This window comes from Malania oleifera, chromosome 9 (genome assembly GCF_029873635.1).
Source record: "Malania oleifera isolate guangnan ecotype guangnan chromosome 9, ASM2987363v1, whole genome shotgun sequence".
Lineage (NCBI taxonomy): Eukaryota > Viridiplantae > Streptophyta > Magnoliopsida > Santalales > Ximeniaceae > Malania > Malania oleifera.
Window position 1 is genome coordinate 3,523,799 of NC_080425.1, and position 25,048 is coordinate 3,548,846.

At 38.3% G+C, this 25,048-nt stretch overlaps 1 protein-coding gene across 4 annotated transcripts in view; it reads right to left on the reverse strand.

The window, feature by feature from the left end:
• LOC131164899 (uncharacterized) overlaps positions 1–25,048 on the reverse strand; it is a 163,993-nt gene that overhangs the window by 127,215 nt on the left and 11,730 nt on the right. For 3 of the 4 annotated variants that reach the window (XM_058122436.1, XM_058122438.1, XM_058122440.1), the window contains exons 8-12: positions 24,771–24,908; positions 14,058–14,139; positions 12,756–13,042; positions 12,523–12,636; positions 1,038–1,297 (exon numbers count right to left, since the gene is read on the reverse strand). In XM_058122436.1, the coding sequence (XP_057978419.1) occupies positions 1,038–1,297; positions 12,523–12,636; positions 12,756–13,042; positions 14,058–14,139; positions 24,771–24,908 (881 nt within the window). The remainder of the gene's footprint in view (positions 1–1,037; positions 1,298–12,522; positions 12,637–12,755; positions 13,043–14,057; positions 14,140–24,770; positions 24,909–25,048) is intronic. The other variant, XM_058122437.1, reaches the window with a different exon arrangement.

Genomic DNA, 25,048 nt, shown 5'->3' on the forward strand with positions numbered 1-25,048 from the left:
TGTGATAATAAAGTTGCTCTTCATATTCCCCTAACTCAGTCTTCCATGAGTGGACGAAAAACATTCAAGAATTGGCAGCCTTTTCAATAGAAACTTTTTCAAAAGCTCATTTCTACCACTTATGTGAAGTCCAATATGTAGCTTGCTGATTTGTTTGCCAACGCTTTGGAGGGTGCTCTTGTTAAATTTATTTGCAATGAGCTTGGAGCATATGATCTCTATGCTCCAACTTGAGGAGGAGTGTTAATGGTCATTATAGTCTTTTAGACTTTTAGCATTAATTATTGTGTTAGTATGTTAATTAGTGAGTGTTAGTAAGGGAAATACGGTCATCAGAATGTATTTGATTTGTATTATAAATAGAGGGAGAGGCCAATTTTTAAATCATTCATTTAATCAAAATCTCAACAGTGATAAACTAAACTACTAGTTTCTCAAATAATAATACCCCTAAAATCTTGCTTCGAAAAAATAATACCCTAAAATCTTAATGATATGACCCTAAATAAATAACAAAAATACAATAAAATTAGAAAAGTAAAATAGCCTTTATTTGCATGTTGACCATCATAGAGTCAAGATTCTGATTAAAAAGAAACATAGAGAGAGAGAGAGAGAGAGAGAGAGAGAGAGAGATGTGATGCAATATTATTCTTACAAAATGATAGCATGATAGACCTACATGGAACAAAAGAAGGACTAGGCTGTGGAGGCAAAATTCATTGGAGAACCTTCTTATTCAAGAATTACAAAGCAATATTGGCTAAGCTACAAGAACCAAAAAAATAAATTTTCCTCATAAAATGATACTAGAATCTCAATCAATTTATGAATGCATAAGTTACATATTGAACCAAAAATTGGTCCAAGTTCCATAGCCATTGCACATGAAACAAATTTAACCGCACAATGATATAAAACTGAAAAAAAAAAAAAAAAATCTGATAAAATGCCATACCAAGCAGCAGAATATATTCATAGAACTAAGAAGAATATAAAGAAAGCAGTTAGATTTAACAGAGTTTAAGAAGTTGAACCATCAATGTTGGTTCCAAATCATGTTCCTCCTTGATTACAAGAAAAAGCACTCTTGCCCATCTTTCAGCTTCAGATCCCCATGAATCCAAATCTTGATCATCATAATCATCAAAAAAACCAACAGAAAATTGATGACTTATAAAATTTTTAGGGAAGTCCAGAAGACTTGTCAGGAGCTGCATTTTTGTACAGGAATTGGCACCAGAGTACTTGTTACCAGACCCCACAAGCCACTCTTGTACTTTTACTCTTAGGATACCTACAAAGAGAAGAAGAGAGAGTTACCAGCTTTAATCTCCTCAAACAAAATTGTGGGTTAAGACAACTACTGAATCACATTTCCAATTTTTTTTTCCCATTTTTCTCTTTGCTTCTTCTTTTTTTTCAAATTGGTGGGGGTTGAGGGCATGGTCGGGGTGCAAAAGAACTTACTAGAAAGTACATGAACCGAAAACCATATGTTCAACGAAATAATTTTTCAAAATAATGCAGTGGTGAATCACTGAATTATCAGTTAATAAACAGTTCACTCTTTGCCTTGTGGTCCACCCCTTCCCTGGACCCCCCCCCTTATGCGGGAGAGAGCTTTGCGCACCGGGCTTCAAATTTTATTATCTAGGTATCATTATTATGGTCCATTCAAGGTGTGACATTGCCCAAGTCCAAGCTTATTATTGATAAAGTTGATTTGTGAATCTAGTTACAATGTCCATTGTCCATTTATTAGTTTTTCTTAAGTCTAGTGAGTCCAAAACAGTTGTAGTCAGTAACAGTCATTTTACTATGCACATTTATTGTCCAGGCTGTCATGTACCAATATAAAAGTTTTTTATAGAAAAAGAAGAAATTTCTTATTAAAGAAGAAAGAATGTACAAAAGGGAACATAAGAAATCCTCGTAAGAATAAAAGCAAACAAAGATAAAAGAAAAGTCAGAGTCAAAATAACACAGCTAGCCAGTCTGTCACGCTGTAGATTCAAACACAACCCTTTAAAACAACCAGCTGCAGAAGCCCCTAGCAAAGCTATATGCTGAATCCTATCCTGAAGCATAGATCAATCCATATTCTTCTCTATAATACAAGCACTCTGTTCCAACCAAATAAAAACAAAATAACAAAAATCAACACCTCTACAAAGCTCAGCCCTCTCTACTCCTACTAAAATCCTGGTAGGGAAATAGCCAGCAAATCCTTCACTGATTTTAGGGAAACCCAGCTCTTTCCAAAAAAAAATAATACAATTTACTCCAAAACTTCCACAAGAAAGAATAATGCAGAAAAGGATGAGAATCAGATTGGACAATAGTCAAAACATAGAGTACAAATATAAAGAAAAAAAGGCCTAGAAGGCCTCCAATAGCGCAACAGATTGTTAGTCTTAACTCAATTAAGAACAACTGAACAACCAACCATAATAAAAGCTTTACCTTGGAGGGAAGTTTGGCCTTCCAAAAACTACGATGAAGTGGAAAGGACATGTTTTTCACAGATCTAATGCTCCAAGAAAGATTTAAAAGAACAATTCCCTAACAAATCTAGAAACCATGACCAAATGCCCCTCCTACTAGATCGACAGCAACCCTCCAGCAAACACAATAAAGGAGAACTGAAAGCTGCTCCACCTATTTATCATTAAGTCACCTATGAAAATAGAAATCCCAAGAGGATTTTTTATCCACATAAGTGATCAAAAAATAAGAAATAACACCATTGTGCAATGAGGAGAAAAGATACACACAAACAAATGAAAACCGCACTAACACAGAATCACCCACCCGAAAGTTTTCACAGAGGATCTTTAAAAAGAATGTGAAAATCACTACCAGCAGAAAATTTGGTATAAGGTATAAAGAGAGAATAGACCTACAAAATACACCTTCAAGGTATCTCAAAGGAACCCCTTATTCCAGTATGTGTATCTCACCCATTTACCAGTATGCAAACTTACTTTTAATAACTTTGTGCCAAAAGAAATTCTCCTCTAAGAGAAACCACCATAGCCATTTCCCCATCAAAGCAATATTTTCAGATACTAACTTACTAAGACCTCCTTCTCAGACCTATAAACAATCTTCCAACCAACAAAATGATCCTTCTTCTCGATCCCAATCTCTCAATGTTCTCAATAATGAGAGCTACTGGCTGGAATTCTAAGCAGAGAGAGAGAGAGAGAGGAATACTAGAAAGACAAGCTTGAATAAAGGTGATAGAACCACCTATAGGGAAAAAAAGAAACACCTTCTACCCATCAAGACAGACACTTTCTCTGCCACTGGATCCCAAAACCAACAAACCTTGAATTATCATCAAGAGGAACATGACAATCTAGGATACCACACCCAGCAAAACAAGACAACTTCAAAGATCTAGTAATCAATCATAATATTTGCAAACACACTCTCCCCTAAATTAACTGACTCAGGTCCAAAACAATCAGCAAGCTCCCTGGCCCAAACATCATTACCACATCCTCCCAGGAGAAAACCTAACCGCTTTCACTGCAGGAATTGTCGTCACCAACTGAGAAACAATAATCTGCAGTTCTGAATGCTAGGGATCCTTGAAATTCAACTCACCACCACATCACAAAAAAATATGCCCTCACACCCCGGCTCCATGGAAGATTGCTAGTTCACAGCCTTGGAGTTCAACATTCTTCATTACCGCCAGAACTTAGACTCCAAAAATGATGATCTCACTGAGTACCTTCATCTTTGCCACCAACCTTGTCACGGAGATCCCTAGTTAACTCACAAAACTCATTTTCAAAGTTTCAGCACTCATCATCTTTAGAACCACAAGGGACAAAAAACAAATATCTCTTCCCTATCCACGCCAACCCAAACTCCAAAAACTTCCCCACCTTTAGATGAATTGGTAACCAAAACCGCACATTACCAAATCGAATGCTACAAAAACCTCTTTCCAACAACTGAAAATAGACAACCCATCAGAAAACCATTTTTCACAGCACCTGTGGGAAATCTCACCCGCCTATCCAACTCAAAGAATAAAACCTACAATATCATTTACATGATGGTTACCATCCCATGTACACAAAACAAACGGTCACAGGCAAGAATAATGGCCCTGAAAAAGCTTGGCTCGAGACAGTGCAGCACAGAGGGAAAGAACAAAATAAAATCTGGAGAAAGACAATAATGTATAACCGGGGGTAATTTGGCAATTTTTGACAATATTACATACTACATTTTTCTCAATATTTGACCTTTGAACCTTTTCCACTCCACGAAAAAAACTAAGAATTATTTTGCCATTTCCCTATAATTGAAAGTTGACTTCCCAATCTTAAAGAAGCACAAGCATCCAGAGAAATTTTCTTAAACAAATAGGTCAAGCTGACTGCTGCCTGCCAAAAAAATAGGATAAAGCTAACTTCAAACTAATGGTGACACTTTTATTTTACAAACAATTTTTTTCAAGATGCCTAATATGATGTCATATTAGGTTCCAATTGCAAGAAAAATGCAATGTTGGATAGCTTGATATACAACATAGGCCCGCTGCATAACATCTTAAGCTTTAGGCACCATGATTGCTTAACAATGTTCATCACTATCAGGTATCAAAATAGTAGGGGCAAAACCATAATTTTTAGCATTATTTCCCATCAATTATATAATGGGGTAGTGTCAACCTAGTGTAGAGTTCCTTTCAAACTCTCTTTTCCCCTTCTCTCTCTCTCTCTCTACGCTCCCCCCAAAGCTCCCTATTTCTCCCCCTCTATTCCTCAAACTCTCCCACATCTTACATACGATGGTACAACAACTATAAGAGCGTCAACAACCATTTTGATAAAGCTTGCATTTAGACCCGTTTTCCCCTTAAAATAGAGGACCTTTCCTCTACTTAGTACTGCCAAGCTGCCATCATTTGCCAATGTTTATTCTCGTGTCCTTCATGCTTCCTTTAGCACGCATTCTCTTACTCTTGCATCTAGCTCTGAAAGGACAGCCTTTGCTATACTAGGTGATTGTAGTTCTCTACCAAACAACCACAAAAGTGATTGAGGTGGTTCAAGTAGTCGTAGTGGTAAAGACGGACGAGGTAGAGGTACTCCTAGCAAGTGCATTCAATGTGGACAGAGTAATCATACTATTGAGTAGTATTGGGATATTCATGACAGACCTTCATGTGTTGCCAATGCAGCCACCACTGACTTCCCACCTTTGGGGGCAGCCAATGCAGCCACCACCAACTCCTCACCTTTGGGGCCAAGTGGGAGGCAACGTGCTGTATGACTGTATCCATGAAAGAGGAAGAGTATTCCAAGTTCCAACAGTATCAAGCGTAACAACAAACTTCTCTTCCCATTGCATCTCTTGCCCAAACAGGTAATCTCACTGTATGTCTTTCATCTAGTACTTATCATCCTAGTCCTTGGGTCATAGACTCTGCTGCCACTAATCACATCACAGGTATACCTAGCTTTTTCTCCAGTCTTTAAAATCCTGCAAATTCACCTTGTGTTACTCTTGTTGATGGATCCACCACTGCAATCAAGGGAATTGGCATTGTGAATCCCACTTCTTCGATTTCTCTTCATTTGGTTCTATATATCCCAAGTTTCCTCTCAATCTTATGCCCGTCAGCAAAATTACTAAATCCATGAACTGTTCAGTGACATTCTTTCCCAAATTTGTGATTATTTACAATTTGAAGACGAGGAAGACGATTGGTGAAGGGCATGAAGCTGGTGGACTCTTATCACTTTGAACCGCTATCTTCTTCTACCGCTTGCACTGCTGCTGCCACACCTTTCCAAATTCATTGTCGCCTTGATCATCCTTCATTGGAAAAGTTAAAATGTCTTGTTCCTAGTTTGTTTTGTGCCTACTCTTGATTGTGAGTCTTGTCAATTGGGAAAGCACCATAGTGTTCCTTTTGCTTCCCGAGTCAATAAACGGGCTGTAAGCACTCTCTAGAAAATTAGTAGACTTTTTAGCAGGCCACCTACCTGATTCACCTCCTTTTCTTTTTTAATTTCAGAGCAACTGCTTCTCCCCTCTTGACCACCATAGATCTTGTTAGAAGATGATTTAAACGCCGAATCACAAACATCTTCCTTCCGTTCTGAGGATAGATTAGCTCCCACAGCCTCACAAGTTTTCATGAGAAGGCTCTTTTATTGGAACCTAACTAAGCATTTGGGCCTCCCCTTCCAGTTGGCCCAATTGTGATTTACTGTATGGAATTTTCACCTCTCCAATCAAGCCCAATATAGAATCAAAATTCTGCTCTTGAGCCTCCTAAACCAAAAGGCCCATTAGAAATTTTAGGACTTTATTTCTTTCAAACAGCTGACCCATGTCTAATTAATTGTCAAAGACACAAGCCCAGCCCACCCAACCTTCATCATCACATTGTTCATGCAGAACACCCTAGCCGCCTTTGACTAACCTCCTCTGCCAGAACCTTCTCCCTTAGCCACACCAATTGATCATGCAAAACTGTCTAAAGGGTCTCCTCTTGCATCTTCCCCACCACACTGAACACACAACCACCTCTGACACATCCTTAGGGATGAGCAAACCCAAATTTTATTTTTTTTTATAGTAAAAGAAAATCTACTAAGAAAGAGAATGAACAGTCATATCAACGATACAAAATCCTCAAAAAAAAGGGAAAAAACAAAACAAAACTCAGGAAAAAAATAAATAAAAGCAAAACAATAAAGAAACTGCTAACATCAATCCAAAAATCCCCTCTTTAATCCCTTTCCATCATAGTTCATTGAACACTTCAAATTAGCTAGTTCCCTTTGACTCTTATTCACTTTATATTTTCCCCCATCAAGCCTAACTTCATTTTCTCCTTGATCAGACAACTTGAGGTCCAATTCATCCAACAACACTAAGTTTCAATGTCTTGATTAGAGATTTCTTGGACTGGAGTAGGTAGAACTCCATCCTTAACCTGTTGTTCAACTTATTAACCTCATCATCAAACATATTATTTCCCTCTAAGCTTACCAAAGGAGGCGGCGGCACATAAGATAAATCCCCTAGGCGATCAAAGGAAGAATCAAAGCAATATCCATATTGCTCCCAAATATGATCCAAAAGTAATCCTTTTTTGCATTCAAAATTGCTACTCCCAACTATCCTCATCCGTAACATCTCCCTACCTCATACTATCCTTGCACCATTTGGTTCTCTCACCAATTGGCACCTTCACAATACTTAGAACACCTTTGGAATCTCTCTGAATAATTTATGTGTTTTTTCACCTGACAAGTCTCGCATTTATCCATTAAGTTTCCTCCCTTCAACACTAGTTTGCACTTTCTTATGATGGGCGTAAACCTTTCCTCTCTTCAAATTATCCGAACTAACTCCCTTACCATCAAGATTTCCAACTGACCCAAGCACGAAGTCCTAGTTTTCACATTCCCAAGAAATAAAAATTTTACAGCCATAATCCCCCCTTTCACCCCCTAAAGCTTCCCCTATTATCATTCTTCTCTGGTCGAGGCAAAGCGCCTTGATTTCCTACTTTCATTGCCTGCTCTTTGATGTTGCTGGAACACCCACCCTGATGCCCACCAAGAATGTTGCTTGAAGACGAGCGCAGCTGAGGATTATCATCCTTTGTCTCGTTCGAAGATAACAACTAATCATCCTGCTTCTACTTTGAAAAACTCTCACCTCCTAGATTTGGGCTAGAAGGCTTCCTTTTGGTTTGGGACCTATAAGGTCTTATGGGCCTGCTCCTGACTCGTCTCCATTTTACCACTGCCCAAGCTCAATATCAAATCACAAGACTGCTCTTGGGCCTCCTTCATCAGCAAGCCCAGCAAAGAGTTTAAAGGAGATTTATTATTCTCTAACAGCCAGCCCAAATCTATATTAATAGTAAGACTAGGTGCCCACTCAATCTTCATTAACCCATCACCCCTACAGGATACCCTAGCCATCTCTGATCTCGGTTGCTCAACCGGAAGCAATAACCTTTTCCGTGTCGATTGGTTGTGCAAATCTGACAAAATGAACTTTTCAGACATTCTTTTCCCACAGCAAGCGCAGAACTGCTCCTGCGCACTCTTAGGGGATCGAACGACCTTGACCATCACTTGTGCTGCCTAAAACAATCTAACTCCATGAACAATTATTGTTCTTCTTGTTATCTGCTTTTTTGGATCCAGCAGACAAGAGCTCCCCAAAGCAATGAACCCGTCCCCAAATCGAGACCATCCATCCCCTTTCAGCCCTTCACAAACAAAAATGGAATACCTTTTACCCCTCCATCCATGCCCTATTTCCCTGAACTTCCTTGCCCTAGTCACATGAATCCCCATCCAATAATCAACATACTCCACTCGGGACTCTTTGAAAACCCTTGCACAACCATCAATGAGAAAACCATGAAGTTGCAGCTGAAGAGAGACATACCCACTGATTGCACTTTCAGTTCTTTTCAAGGACAAACAAAGCACCAACCTTCCCTATCTTATTAAATCTCATATTGAAGGACCTCCTTTCGATCTGTATTGAACAAAACCCCACCATCAATTCATACTATCACCATGATTTTGAGCACCAACGAGCTGTGCAAAGAGAGGGTTTTTTGCGAGAGAGCACCACCATCACGAGAGTCCCTAGGCGAACCCCGTCATTAGGAACCGAGCAAACACCAACCTTATGAATCAAAGGAACTACATCAGCATCAATTTTTCCTGATACTATTTTGACACCAAGATTGATTCTTATTCCTCCTTTTTACTATCAATTCCATCAATGCCTGACAGACAAGGGACTGAATATCATATGCCCCTCCATATGGGCCCTAATTCTAGGAATTTCCCTGCCCTCATCACATGAATCACTATCCAATAATCAACAAAACCCACCCAAGATCGACAGACACCCTTGCTTAAATTTCCAACAAGAAATAGGAATCCCTGTGAGACCAAGATTGATTCTTATTCCTCCTTTTTACTATCAATTCCATCAATGCCTGACAAACAAGGGACTGAATATCATTTGCCCCTCCATCTGGGCCCTAATTCTAGGAATATCCTAGCCCTCATCACATGAATCACTATCCAATAATCAACAAAACCCACCCAAGATCTAAAGACACCCTTGCTTAAATTTCCAACAAGAAATAGGAATCCATGTGAGAACCATTTTGCTGCAGCTAAAGAAAATCGAACCCATCGATCGCATTGTCAATTCTTCTCTAAAATGAACAAAGTTCCAACACTACCTACTTTATCCAATCTCAGATCAAAAGATTTCCCTTCAATCTAGACTGAAAAAATCCCCATCGTCTATAACTAATAGCATCTTGATCAAGAGAATGAGGAGAGTGAGTCAAGGTCCTTCCAAGAGAGAGAGAACCATCGCGTCCTCTCAGATTAAACACCACTAAAGTTGCACCTAGGAAGCATGAAGAGCCTTCAAGAGTCCCTCCTTCGCCGTCATTATTGGCTTTTGAGAGAAAAGATTTCAGCAGCAACCAAGCTCTAACATGTACAATGGGTAGGAAGCAGCAAGCCTGAGAGAGAGAGAGCAAGGGAGCTAGGGCTTCAAATCTTTAGGAGAGAAGAGGCTTCGAACCTTCAGAAAAGTCGCGAGTCTCTCTAGGGCTTTGACAGATCACCGCAATTTCTAGTGAATCAGTGATTGGAGACTGGGAAAGAGGTCGAAGGCTGAGATATCTCGTGAATCAAATCTAGGGGAGAGGTCAAGCTTTGAGATGTTTAGCAACTGGAGGCTAGGAGGATGGATCATGAGAGCTAGGGTTCAATCTTCAATGGTTCATCACCATTTGTTATTATAATAACATTGTTGTTATATTTATCATTTGTTAGTGGTTTAGGTTTTTTTCCCCTTCCTCTAGTGTTTCATATTATTTATTTATTTATTTATTTATTTTTGTAGAAAATTTCTAAAAAACCTTAAAATTTTAAACAAATCTCAAAAATTTCAAATAAATATACGAAAATATATAAAATATAGAAAAAAATCATGAATGGAGACCTTCCTTAGGGTTTTGCGCTCATATTGTTATAGCTTGGTTTCTTGATTTCTATATCTTTCTCTAGTTTGTCCCTTTCCAATTTGGCCAATGATGATTCCTTTGGATGTGTTCAAAAACTTTATCCTTTTTCAAAAAAAAAAAAAAATCATAGTTTTAGTCAAATCAATATGCAAATCCGATATTTTTTTTCAAAAATTTCCCTTCTTCCAAACATGATTCCATTCAATCAATGTTCAAACTCAATCTCTTTCAAAATCCATCATATTCAAAGCAACTAATGACTTTCTAAATTGTCATTTCAAATTTTAAAATTAAAGGTTATGAGGCCTATTTCCTTCCTATCTCAAATTCTCCTTTAAAAGTCATACAGCTTTATAATAATGGCCTTGGGCCATCCCTTCTATCCCAAAATCACACCATTATTGGTGTTCGTTTTGGGCGTAGACAGGAACATTCCTTCTTCTCTCTTCCATCAATTCACCTTTGATTTCTTTTCTTCAGGACAAACATCCAACCAATCACTACAATCGTTTGTAGAATGGATGTCATAAGGTGCCTAACCTCTCCCTTACACATAATCAGAATCCTGAAACCATCATCTCTTTCTGTTTTCTCCCTTCCCCAAAAGATGAAGTTGTCACAACACTCTTCTCTTATTCTCATTCCTCCATCCCAATCCTCGCCAAATTGCCCCAAGCAGAAACTGGAATCAACAAAAAGCAAAAGATCTTTCATCATTTTCCTTTCTTCCTCTTCCTTTTCTATTCCTCTCCCCTTCCCTTTTAGTTTCTCCCTGAGAATTTTTTTGATCCAAGAAATATGATAGAGGACTGAGAACTAGAGACACAATTGAAGCAGGCTGGACAGCAACCTGCTGAAGTCAGCCACAAAATATGTCAGCAGCATAAGCAAGTCTGAGGTGTCCCTGAGTTTTTTTTCTTTTTTATAACAAAGAAATATAATAGGACAAGAAAGAGATGAAGTAAAATATGGAGGATAAGAAGTCCTCTGGCAAACAGAAAACAAAGAACTGAAAGCACAAGCAGAAAAAAGATGAGCAAAAAACACTAATATTTCCAATTAGTCATCACTGTGTGGTTTTTTGAAATTCTGTAAATCCCAAGTAAACTAGCAACTTTTGTTATCAGTTCTCTGAGCCCTAGAGTGGTATGTAGAGGATCCTCACGCAAATTAATTTGTTACTTGGCAGCTAGTAATTAGTTTTAAAGTTATTTTCGCAGTTAGCAGTGTAAGTTCTAGGGGCTGTTTGTGTCTATCTTAGTTCTACTGGTTGTGTTTTCCTATATGGATGGCTCAAATTCATATAAGTCAGCCGCTTTCTCTTCCTATTCCCTTCATCTAATCAGGCTGGTGCCCAAAAGTTGAAAGGCACAAGTTGGACACAACTTGTCATAGTTTCACTTCAGCAAGGAAGAATTTTAAGCTTATTGTTAAAGATCTTCCAAGTGATACTAAGGAATATGAGCAGTGCTGCAGCAGCAATAAGATTTTTGCATTATTACGTCCTGGTTGTCAATATAATGGAGAAATCAGTCAGTTTTCTAATGTGATGTTTTTCGGAGGCAAAGCAAATTATTAACATAGGGAGCTAGATATACAGAGAGATTGGAGCAGGCGAATATTATTATTATAGGTATGCAAGAATGACTATAATATCACTTTACGATGACTACTATATTCCTGACCACTCAAAATCAACAGTTTTTTCTTCAATAAACTATCATTATTCACCATGTTTTCTTAAATTTCAGGTATTTTACAAAGATCTTGAAGTGTCATATGGCTATGGACTAAAATCTTAACCATCCAAAACATGAATTACAAAATTACTTTGCCCCTCATCTAGCCATTCACCAAGCATCATGTCCTCAAACCTACAACAAAAATTAAGAATCCGCTTAATCGCTTCCACTCTTTTACATTCATAATGATGTAATCCGTAAAGCTTTCTAGCTTGTCAACTGCAATTCTACCATCTATTTTAAAATGGCCATCCATATTCCATGTCATATCTTCTTACATTTTCTATTTGCCTCTTATGTTTTTCCCATCTAACTTGTCTCTTAAATTTTATCCATCCTTCTACACAAATTGAGTTCAAGTCAGGATGAGCTTCGATGTGCCATCTTTAGTTATTCTAGGACATAGTAAGAATTTAAGTGATAGAACCCTTAGCCCCATTGCTTTCTTCTGGTGATTTAGTTTAACCAGATGGGGGCTCCCAATGTGTTCATTAGCAATTAGCATTTCAGTTGGCGCAACCAATCAGCTCCACTTATATTTACAATCATCCAACAAAATACACATTAAGTTAAATGAGGACGCAATCATAATACATCATTCAGACAGAAAGAGAGGTGAAAGCATTTAACTCAACGTAAACAAAATTAAAAGAGAAGAAAGCTCCAAAACAATATTAAATATTCAAGAATGTGGGCTGTAGATTCTTCACATACCACCACAATCAGTAAATTCCCGTGGCAAAGCTGAAACAAAGTGCAAGAGTATCTCAAAAGAGACACCAAATGTATTCACCAATGAAGCAGCAGCCTCCAGCACATTCACGCAAACTGTTAGCCATCACAAAGGTCTCAGGATAATCATGCCATGCCCTATTAGTTACTGCAGGATTATTTATTCCAATATGAAAGATAGAATGAAATATAACCACATTAGCAATTAGAGATACCTTGCAGACGATAGTTAGGATTGAAATGCTGCTTGCTGCTCTCAATTAAAAATCTCAGAACCTCCAGATATTGTGTCTTATCATTCTGAGAAAGACTTCTAGGAGCTGATTTCTCTTGGATCGCGTTATCTAAAGCATCTTTGCACCAATTTTCTTCACTGATGCTATGTGTTCGCACTCCACAAGCAGCTGAAGCGATGCATTTGGCAAGGCCCATCAATCCAACTCGTCCAAAAGAATGCTGTTTAGCAAGAGATGCTAAACTGCTTAAAAATGAAATCCCCACCCTATAAACATGTGAAGCGAGTCATATATGAACTACTAGTTGAGCCCTTGTGGATGCTAAAAGCTTTCAATACTCAAACACACAAAAGGAAGAGCACCTAATTGATATAGGCAAAAATGTCATTTACTCAGCAATTTTACCAACATAGTTGACAGCCAGTCTTTAGTCTCTAATTGATTTCCCTTTGATCTGGACAGTATGGCAAACAAAATCGTCTCTCATGGCAAAGAGATTACCATGGGTATGAAAAACAAAAAAACAAAAAAAAAAAAGCTTCGAGAAAGGAAAGAGGGGAGAGTGACTGCCATTTCCCATTAAAAATTTAAAACAAGCAAGGATGGGGAAAAAATAAATCAATCTGAACCCTATATCTATTTTTTGGATGTGTAGAAAGAAACAATAGGACAGCTTTTGAGCGTATAGAATTAGCCAACAGAGTTCATAAACAGATGGTGATACTGTTTATATTACTAGTAACCTGGTATAGGGAAAAAATAAGCACTGTACAAATTTTTCAACTTTTTTTCTTAAAATCCCGTCACATATACTCATATAATATGCGTTGTAAACTTCTAGTTTAAAATAATTGTGAAGTAGAAGAAGTTTATTTAAGTTTTACGTAGTGCAATAAGTAAAAGATATCCTTTCCAACTTGGAAAGATATTCCAAGTTACCCACGTTTACAAGTTCAAAATGCAGATAACAAACGCCCATGCCCCCTCTCCCAAAAAAAAACACGAAAAAAAATTAATAAATTGAGGTAAAATGGAAAAATGCATGAACAGCACATCATCCTTCTAGCTAATAATCAGAAAAGTCCAATACATGTGAGGTATAGTTGGGCTCTTAAATCCTAGTGCAGAGTACATAGAAAAGAAGCGATGATAAAAAGAATGATCTCCCGCACATTTCATACAAGATATGTTACGCAACAAATACTCTCCAGCTGTTTTTCACCTGCAGAACACTGAAGATCAACTGCTAATGGGAAAATCATCAAACATAGGGCAGTATACCTCACACTTAGATGACTAGTGTATTGGTGTAAAAACTTGGAAGCACCTTCAATCATCCTTGAGGTGTAAACTCCTTTTAAACCTGGAAAAAAAATGCAAAACGCTTATTATAATGAAAATAAGACATGTGTTACCAGATTAGATTCAACAGCCCATTTCAAGATTTTTTTTATAACAATAGAAATTCATTGATAGATTAAGAATGTGCAAACACAAGAATAAGACATCTACTTTCCATACTCTTGATTACCCCAGAAAAAGCAAAAAGGGAAAACCAAAAAGCACGAAAAACAATCCAGAAAAATCAACATGCCCTAACAAGTCAACAAGGAACCAATCACGCTGAATATCTGAAAAACAAAACCCCCCCCCCCCCCCTTTGAAGCTCCCATTATGAACACACGAAAGAGAAGGCAAATATTGAATCTTCTCCCAAACCAACAGAAATGACAGCTTCTTCCCAAGAAAATACACGTGTTTCGCTCCATCCACAGGCCCCAAAATACAGCAAAGAAGGCACAATTCCACAGCTCTTTACCTTCCTTCTTCCTACAAAAACCGACAAAATGAATTGCCAAAAACTCCTTCGCTGTCTCTGGACAAACCAAACATTCCCCAAAATAATTAAATAGCTTGTTCCACATCCTCCAGGAAAAATCCAAATGCACGAAAAAAAATAAGTGGAGCAGTTTCAAAGCAATTAAAACAAAGCATACATACATCCAGAGAAAGAGCTTTCAACAGTCTTCTAGTCTGTTACAAGTTGGTGTTGATCCTATTAAGCACAAACAACCAGAGAAAAGCTTTGATTTTAGAGGGAGCTTTGGCCTTCCAAATAGTTTTATAGAAAAGAGCTAGTCAAGAACTCACAAAAAGATTTGCAGGAATGAAACCCCGTGGAGTCCAAGGGCCAAGATCAGCTATCAGCGTCCAAAGAGATAAAAGAATTATTCAACAAGACTAACAAAAGAGGATATCTCTTCCATCTCCCTATCATTCAAGGATCTCTAACAGTGGAAATCTTAAAGGACCATTCGGCTCTACAATATTTTTTTTTTTTTTAAATCCATCTTGTCCTGAGCTCAAACGAAATAGGAAAGGAAAAGAGGTGGGACAAAACAACATTCCCCAACCAAATGTCTTTCCAAAATCAAATATTGCAACCCCTGCCTAGCGCAAAAATTTAGTATCTGGAATAAAGAGGGGATAAATCCTAGTAATAGCTTCCACGGACTTTCCAAAGAAGATCTAGGACCCAAATCAGAATCCTCGTCAAGTCCAAACTTGCCTTTAACAACTTTATGCCACGAGGAAGAACCCTTTAGCGGGAACTTCCAAAGCCATTTGGCCAAGAGAGTCATGTTTTTAGACACCAAATTTCCAAGACTGAAACCACCCTCCCATTTAGACCTACGAACCACCTCCCATCTCACAATATGGTCCCTAAAACCCCCAATCCCTGACCAAAGGAAATCTCACATAATTCTCTCAATTTTACTGGCCACCCCTGCAAGAATTTTGAAAATAGAAAGAAAACACGGCGAGATACAAGAAAGACAAGACTGAATGAGAGTAATCCTACCTCCTAGAGAAAAAAGAGCACCTTTCCACCCATCTAAATCTTAGACACTCTTTTGACAATTGGGTCCCAAAAGCTTGCAGATCTAGGATTACTCCCTCAAAGGAACCCCTGAATAGGATTACAGTTAATAATGCAACGCACCCAACCTTCAAGGATAACTCCCAAACCTGCTCCACAGGCATATTAATAAAGAAGTCTCATATTAATCTTAAGCCCCAAAACCTTTTCGAAAATATAAAGAAGTCCCAAAATATTCAAAGAAGATGGCCTTCGATCCTCTAAGAAAAAAGATGGTACCATCAACAACTAGGGGTTCGAAATTCATTACCTCCTCCATCCCCACTCCCTGATCTTTCACTTAACCTCTATCCACAGCTCTATATACCATCCTACTCAAGACATCTGCCACTAAAACAAACAAAAATGAGGAGACAGGGTCCCCTTGTCTAATCCCCTCGTAGCTCTAAACCAAGATTTAACAACAAATAACACACATTTGACACACAGCCTTTCATCCAACTACAGCTTCTCTCTTTGAAGCCCTTCCTCATAAAAATCTTATCCAAGGAGTTCCAGTTTACCTTATCATAGACTTTCTCAAAGTCCAACGTAAAAATGAGCCACTTCTTCTTCCTTCTCCTAATATCCTCAATGACTTTATTTGCGTTCAAAATGGCATCCACAATCTGTCTCCCCCCCCCCCCCCCCCGGGTTCATGAGTGCACTTTGGGCCTTACCGATAATCTTATCAAGCACCGCACTCAACCTTTTAGCTAGTACTTTATTTATAAATGTTGGGTGCTAGACAAATAGGTCTATAATCAGATATCTTCACAAACCTGCTTTTATTAGGCACCAAATTTGTAAAGGTAGAATTAAAACTTCTGCATAAAATCACATTCCAATAAAATTCATTAAAACCCTAATCAAGCCATCCTTAACCACCGCCCAACATTCTTGAAAGAAAGCTAGATTGAAACCATCTGTTCCTAAAGCTTTATCCCTTTCCATCCAAAAGAAGGTAGACCTCACTTCCTCTTCCTCAAAAGGTCTTTTGAACCAAGCTGTCTAGTCATCACACAAAGGATCCCACTCTAACCCTTCCACCATCAATCTATTTTCATCCCTTTCCATCCAAAAGACGGTAGACCTCACTTCCTCTTCCTAAAAAGGTATCTCCAACCAAGCTATCTTTTCATTAGACAAAGTATCCCACTCTAACCCTTCCACCATCAATCTATTTTTATCGTCCTTAGGAAATAAATTCTAATAAAAATCAATGATCTATGATCCTACTACTATCCAATATAATTTCCCCCCTATCAACCTCAAACTCCCTAATCAAACTTTTCCTCATTTTTCCACTTGCTATCCTCTGAAAAAGTATAGAATTACAATCACTGTCTCTTACCCATTTAAACTGTGTCTTCTGCCTCCAACTTCTCATTTCCTTTAAAAAACCTCTTTAAATTCATTCTTTAAGGACTCTTTTCAATTCCTCCTCCCCAATGAGATTAATAACTTCTTCCTTTCTATCTAACTCAACCAACTCTTCTACAATACTAGCCTTTTTAAGCCTAATGTCTTCAAACACCTTCCAATTCCACTATTTCAATTTTTCTTTCAGCCTCTTCTATTTCTTCATAAACCTTAAACCTTCCCAACCCTAACCACTTCCCCACTCCAAGAATATCTCACCAAAGGTTGGAAAGTATCGCAATTCAGCCAAATGTTTTCAAATCTGAAGGGAGTAAGGCCCTAATTCCCAAGATGCCTTCCTAGATTCCAAAAAAAATAGGGAAGTAGTCAAAGGTGGGTCTAGGTAGAAAGACTTGAGGATTAGGAAACTCATCCTACCACTCGCAAGAGAACAAGAACCTATCAAGTCTACTAGCCACCACCCTAGCTCCATCCACCAACCAAGAAAAAGCATTACTCAAAGGAATATCCCTCAAGTCGCTCATAATGAATAAATCAAATTTCTGCGTTGTTGGAGTAACCCAATCTCCCCCCCCCCCCCCGGCCCTTCCTTTTCCCAAGGAAACCTTACCGCATTGAAATCACCCCCCCAGTCCTTACAAAATAAAGCTCATCCCAAAAGGAACTCCTCAGAGCAGAGCAAGCCTAGAATGACCATATGCTGAAGAAACCCATCCCAATCTCCCACTTCTAACGAAATCGAAAAAAAAAAAATCACTAGACTATCCACTCTAGAGATAATACATGTGTCCCACAACATGAGAATGCCCCCCGCTAACCCCTAGGAGGGTACAAAGACCCAATCCGTACTATGCCTTTCCAAAATCCCTCTACCAACCTCTCCATCGACTACAAGCTTAGTCTCTGGATCAAAACAATAACTGGAGAACTCCTAAACAAAACCTCCCTAACCAAACTTCTCTTCCAAACATCCCTTAAACCCCTAAGGTATCAATTGTCAAACTTCTTAATCTAATGCATTTTGCCCCTTTCTCTGTGCCCTTTCCACCCCCATAATTAGTAGAAGAGGAGAGATTCTTTATCTTTTTATGAACCTTCTTCTTTTTCCTTTCGTAAGTTTTAGGATTCAATCCCAATCTCACATCATCAAACTCACAAGTTTCAAACCCAAGTCATTCAAGAGTTCATTTGGGTCTTTGTAGTCTCTCTCACCACACCCTAGACCAAAAACAAACTACCGCCATAAAAACCTTCCTTGCAGCATAAAGCATCAAAAAGGGGGGGGAAAAAGAGGATTGAATAGGAAGCGGAAGAATACCTTTTTCAGATTCAGATGAATTCAAGTCGCCCAAAGGAATAATTGTCTCTTCATCAATACCCCTTCTAACATCACAAGTAATGCCAACAAGCTCCACCTTATCACAGATAGGCTCAAGACCAAGGGACAAAGGCCTTTTTCAGTCAATTCTTTAGTCTAGTCTGAGTTGTGCTTCACAATATCATTATCCACTTGTTTAGTGTTAGAGGACACTTAATAGATCTCTTCCTAAATGTTGACCTTGTAAGGGAATTACGCTTTTCTTTGATATCTCATCCTCTTCATTTGCAGAAAGTCTCTTTGAGGGTTAAACCCAATCATCTTCTTCTTCCATGACTAAATCAGATCGTAGCTAATCAACCAAAAAACAATTTTCAATGTCACAGAATCATCTTCCGAGTTTGAGAACTTTTCCTTATAATCACCATTCCCATCCGCATTTGTCGCCTCAAAATCGAACGATATTGGATGAACAAGACTTCTGTCAATACTACTCTCAATTCTCTTATTGCTTGATGGATCAACTTCTAACTAGTTGCGAATGCCTTTTTGATACAGAGACTAATAATCCAAGTAGTCGATTATGTCCCTCATCAAATTGCCTTGTGCTAAAAGCTCCGCAGCATCTTTAGCTACAATACTCTTCTCCCCCAAATTCGAACACAATTCTTCAGAATCACCACTCCTGTATTTAAATTGAGAGACCTTCTAAAATTTAGCCGATGGTGTGTCTCCATCCATGCCTACTACAACTGGAGGAATCAAGAACTTAACTAGGTACCGTCTCTTACTTCAGTTACTTTCCAGCAGGCTGATTCTCGCTAGGCTTTGGATTAATGAGCTTACTTCCTTAAGTCCATAAAGAGACAAAGGTTTCTTCTGAATTCTGTTGGGCCCAAGCCCCCCTTTTCTTTAAAAACCCATTTTGCCACTATTTTGGGTGGCCCACAAAAGACAGGCCCAATCCTCTTTCCCACACCCTGAATTGGCATAGCAAACAATTTTGAAATTCAAATTAGTAAGGAAAGCAGTCCTTCCGCCCTTGAAATCAAGGGAATTTGTCCCTCTCTGTCAATCTCCTCCCCCTCATCAGCACTGTTCTAAAGACATCAGTGAAAGATCGCTTCTCCAACAGCCTCAATTCCCCACTCCACTTCTTCATGTGAAACTCACAGAAAAAAGGTTCAAGGAGCCACATTCTATACACCAAAAAGCAAACCCATTGCCAAGAATAGACGACAGCTTCAAAAGAGCTTTGAAGAATCTTCTCCGACCTTTTCTATTCTTTTAGGTATACATAGGGCTCGCCTCTTTCCTCTTTCGGTACCCTTCTCCATGCATATGAATCTCCTCTTCCCATTAAATTGTAGATTGATGGTGACCCAAGCGCCTCCGCCTCTAAGGTTAAGGCCTCCTCAAATATGCTCTTCGACACCTTAAGTTCCTTCGCAAATCACCCCTAGAGCCTTGATAATCCACGAGAACTCCCCACTCTTCAGCAAGATATAGGAGAAGTGTACCTCGAAAAAATCCGATATCCAAATGAGTGAAATGACTAAGGGATTGAGGCAATTTGCACAGAGATTTTTACACTCCACCTTAACAATCGATTGCCATCCCCATGCGAATGCCAACTCTATATCAATTTTTAATTCATCATCCACTTGTTCCTCCAATTTTGAAACTCCACTAGCCGTTTCGAAGCCTACGATGGACAAAGAGGAGCAAAGAAGATGCTAAAGACTTGCTGCGACTAAATTAGTCTATTTCAAGATTATCTTTGTGAAAACAACAAAAATGAAGATAACTATAGAAAAATGAGGCCTCCAAAGCACAATTAACCATCAAAAAAATAACATGTCAAAATCCTACACTCGTGGATAGGCTATGGAACAAGTCGCATATGATTCTTCTAATATCCTAATTGACGGAGGAGGAGGAGGAGGAGGAGGAGGAGGAGGGGAAAGTCCATCATGGAGAAAAACACCAGTTTGCAAGCACTATTCCTTATTTTAAAAAAATTTCAATTTTGATTTGATTGATACTATTTGTATTTCAGTTTATTTATTTTAGCGAAGTATCTTTCGAATAGATTGGTTTGCAAGGCTATAAAGAGAATGTTGGGGTGGGAAGCGGGTTGTGGTTTCTCATCTTCAGTGGTTTGCAAATAATACTATTTTCTTTTTTAGATGATCATAGGGAGTCTTTTTTAAATGAGCTTACTATCTTGCACATGTTTGAGAGGGCCTCTAGTTTAAAGTAAATTGGGGGAGTAATGGGATAGCTTGTATTAATTTGGATATTTCTAAAATTTTGGAGTTGTCCTTTTTAGTTGGGTGTTAGCTTTTTGAGTCCGATCTCTGTTTTGATGTTGACAAACACAAGTGTCACATGTGTGTGCCTAGTGTTTTGAATAGGTTTACAAAATGCACACACAAAAGAGGAAGATAGATGCCAGAAAGGACTTAAAGCACACATCATACTGGCGTATTCCATGAAGAGAAGAGCTAGAAGAAGAAGACATATGTTTCAATTTGTAAATGCATTTAGTTTTCATATCCAGTCTGTAGTAATGCATACATCCCGAATGATATGATTTGAATGCTCAGATGACCATAGTTTGACCATAGGGAACCAAATGACCTTAGGGCACTTAACATTTCTAAGAAAAACCTTTTTCTAAAAGACTAAAATCATACAAAAGGTTTAGAAAAAATTTAGGGTCATATTTGGGGCAAAAACAGACTTCGGTCGACCGAAGGGTTTTTAGGCTTAATTCAAAAGCCTCGGTCGACCAAACCCTTTTAGTTCAAATCAACTTGGTTGACCGAACCAGGCCTAAGTCAAAAGTTTGACTTGCTCGGTCAACCGAACCCTTTTAGTTCAAATCAGCTTGGTCGACCGAACCAACCCTGAGTCAAAAGTTTGACTCGCTCAGTCGACCGACCCACTTTTGAACTAACCTTCCTCGGTCGACTATCCCCTGAGAATTTCACTTTTCCACCAACTTGGTCGACCGAACTTGTTGTTCAAAATAGCCTTTGGTCGACCGAACCTCAAAAATGGTCAACCGGCCTTTTACCTTGGTCGACCGAACCTACGAAGGGTTCAGAATCACCCTGATACAATCGATCAAATCCATAGTTCAAAAGTGCCACGGTCGACCGAACTTATAAAAGTGGTCGACCGAACCTTGTTCATGGTCAACCAAACCTCTTGGGTTGGAAATTTTTTTAAGGGCTAAAACGTCATTATTTTTTAATTAAACTTTTCCAAAATACCGAGTGTGTCCCTCAAGGGTCATAATTTTCTAAAAATCTATATATGCCCCTTCATTTGCTTTGATTAGCAACTTTGATTAACAAATTTTTTTCTCTCAAATTTTTACTTAATCAAAATTCCCCCACTTACACTTTTATTTCAAAAATCATTTTGGGGTTATATGTTTTATACTCTCCAACTCTCTTTCATTCATTTTTGAAAATACATTTTACAAGAGAGTATTTTATTTGGGGCTTTATTTGCTTTGATAAGCACACACTCTCATCATTTCATTTATTCTTGAAAATCATTCTTCAGAGAGTTTGCTTGGTGTTTCTCCACTTGTTTCATCTTCATGAATATTTTTTTTGGAGAAACTCATTTTTAGCTTGCCAATATTTTTGCACACTATTTTTCAAACTAAAGATCAAACATATTCTTTAGCGCAAAACTTCTTTGAAAGCAAACCCTAGGTTCTCCTGATTTTTATTGAAAAATATTTTTTCGAGAAAATGCTTTATAGGGTTTAAATTTTTGAGTGCCACCCTTTCTCTAGTGAGCATAACTTATATCATATTAGAGTGCATTTTATGATCTTAATGTGTACATCTCTGCTATATTTTCAGAAACATGTTTTACGTACAAAAAATATTTTTATTGCACCGATTGGGTTTAGCCCGTAAATTGAACTGGGAAGTCTCAACTCAGTAAGTGATACTGGTTGGGTTCAGTCCGGGAAATTGAACTGGGGAGTCTCCGCCCCGTAAGGGAGACAAGTTGGGCTCAGCCTTGTAATTGAACTGGGGTTTACCTTGCCCCGTAAGGAGAGGTTGTAACGGCTTCTGCTCTGCCCGTTTAAGTAGAGATAGTGTAATCCTTGGGGGGTATGCCCAAGGCGGGGACATAGGCTGGTTTGGCCGAACCACAATAACAAATATTGTGTGTCACTCTCTCTCTATCTTATTTAAATTCCTGCACTTTAGTTTCCACACATGTATGCCTGTTCATATTTACTCTCATAACTATTTGCGTACACCTATATAATTTGAATAAGATACTGCAAACGTGTGTGCTTGTTTTCACTGCTTAAATTATTTTACACACACGCTTTTACTTTTGAATGGGATATGATACGTGGTGAATCGGTGCATAGTTTAAATTAGCCAAAAAGTTTTGAAACCTAATTCAACCCCCCCTCTTGGGATCACACCAATTCCAACATTGGGTGTGGTAGTCTTGATTTGCCTCTGGTTTATTTAGGTATGCCTTTAGGTGGTAATCCTAGGACTGTTGGGTTATTAGATCTTTTGGTAAAGAAGGTGTCTAGGAGGTTAGATGGGTGCTTTATTTTCTCTAGATGGGCATGTTACCCTCATTCAAGATGGCCTTGATGGCGGGAAGCTCATCAAATCTAGGGTCTTTTGAACATTCTTATCCTTGAATGAAATCTATTTCTTTTGCTATCAAAAAACCTAAAGAATGTCCCAGCCAAGCCCTCATTTTGCTCCAAGTTTGGGGAACAAAATAGTCAAAAATACTAAGCAAGGTAGGAAGGGCATTAGCTCTCTTTCATTGAGGTTTCTAAAGAAATAAAAGTTCCAAAAAAGAAAGCCCCCTTGGAAAGAAAAGAAAGAAGTGGTTGGTGCATTGTGAACTAAAGAAAACCTTAAAAGGCAAGGCATTTTGTAAGGAGACCTCTGCCACCCAAATATCCTCCTAAAACCTAACCATGTTACCGTTACCCACTCTAAAATAAGAAAAGGGAAAGAAAATTTGAGCAACCTAGGAAAAAAATCTCCAAGGACTCATAAGAGAAACACTACCATTTCCTCTAGTACTTCGAGCATTTTGATGAACTCCATACTCACTTCTAATCACCTTATGCCTTAAGAAATTAACCTCTAAAGGAAACCTCCACAAACATTTTCCAATGAAGGAAATATTTTTAGATACCACAAGCCTAAGCCCTTAGGTCTACGAACCACATCCCAACTTACAAAGTGGTCTCTTTAATTCTGCCCCATACTAAATCAAAGAAAATCCTTCATAAACCTTTCAAGAACCCCGCAAAACTTTTGGGAACTTCTAACAAGGGATAAAAAATATACACAGGCATGTTAGAGAGGGTAGCACTAATAAGCATAATATGAACCTCTAAAGATAAGCACGCCCTGTTCCACTTCAACCCAATCTCTCTACCACCAGAACCAAAAAGCCACAAATGCAGAATTATCCCCTAAATGGTGACCTAAATAGGACAAAAGGGCCAGGCTAAAGAAACACAACCAGATAAAGCCTTGAACCCCTCAATATCACCATAACCTATACTAATGCCAGTCACCTCTTTCAGACATGTTGACCTTCAATCCTCAAATCTTTTCAAAAACCTTTAATAAAGTAGACATTTTTGGAATTTCTCAACATTATCCTTAATAAAAAATAAAGTATCATCAGCAAAATGGAAGGTGTGACACCTCAACCTTCTCTCTTTCTGCTGTCAAACCTATAATCACCCCAAGTGGACCCTAAAGCCCTATTCTCTAAACTAAACACCATGGCCTTGACCTCCTCCACCTCAAAAAGCCTCTCCAACCAAGATGCCTGTTCTGCTACTAGATTTTTTAGAAAGCTTCTTAAAGTGCTGTGTGGAGGGAATGAATTTCATTAATCTTGGAATGCTGTTTTTTTTTAGTATGTTGCTCCCTCTGTATTCATGTATGCTTGGAGGATACCCAGTCCATCTCATTGTATCTTCACATTTTCTTCTATTAATACATTTCTTTGTTCATCAAATAATATATGGGTTTTTCCTGTATAGATGTACATCATAGATACCAAAGCATAAATTTGCACTAGTGATGCATAAGTACATCCTAGAGCATTCCATGAGATAACATAAAAAATACTGCCAAAGATAGGTCCACAAATTCCATCTGGAAAGCGACTATTGGTAATCAGCCATGGGGGCACTGTAGCCTTATTATCGTGTTCACATAGCCCTTGAAATGTTGATAATATAGAAGCCAGCTAAATCCTATAATATATAGCAAAAGGTTCAGCTATAGTTGCAGAGAGGAATTGATGTAAACAAGCAAATAGACTGAAGACAAACCAAAATCTTTGTGGTGCACAGGGTCATTCAATCCCCATATGAATGGACCCAACACAAAATTCTCAGGCACAAATTTTGTGCAACTTCCAAGAGTCTTCCACTCGATACCCAAGAATGACTGCATGATCAAACACCGAACTGCAATATACACAAAAAGAAACAAGGAAAAATGCACAATGTCAAGAAAGTATCACACACAAAAACAAGCTCACACAACCCACAGGAATTTAATTGCTATAAATAAATTTACACAATCAAACAATTGCATTAACAAACTA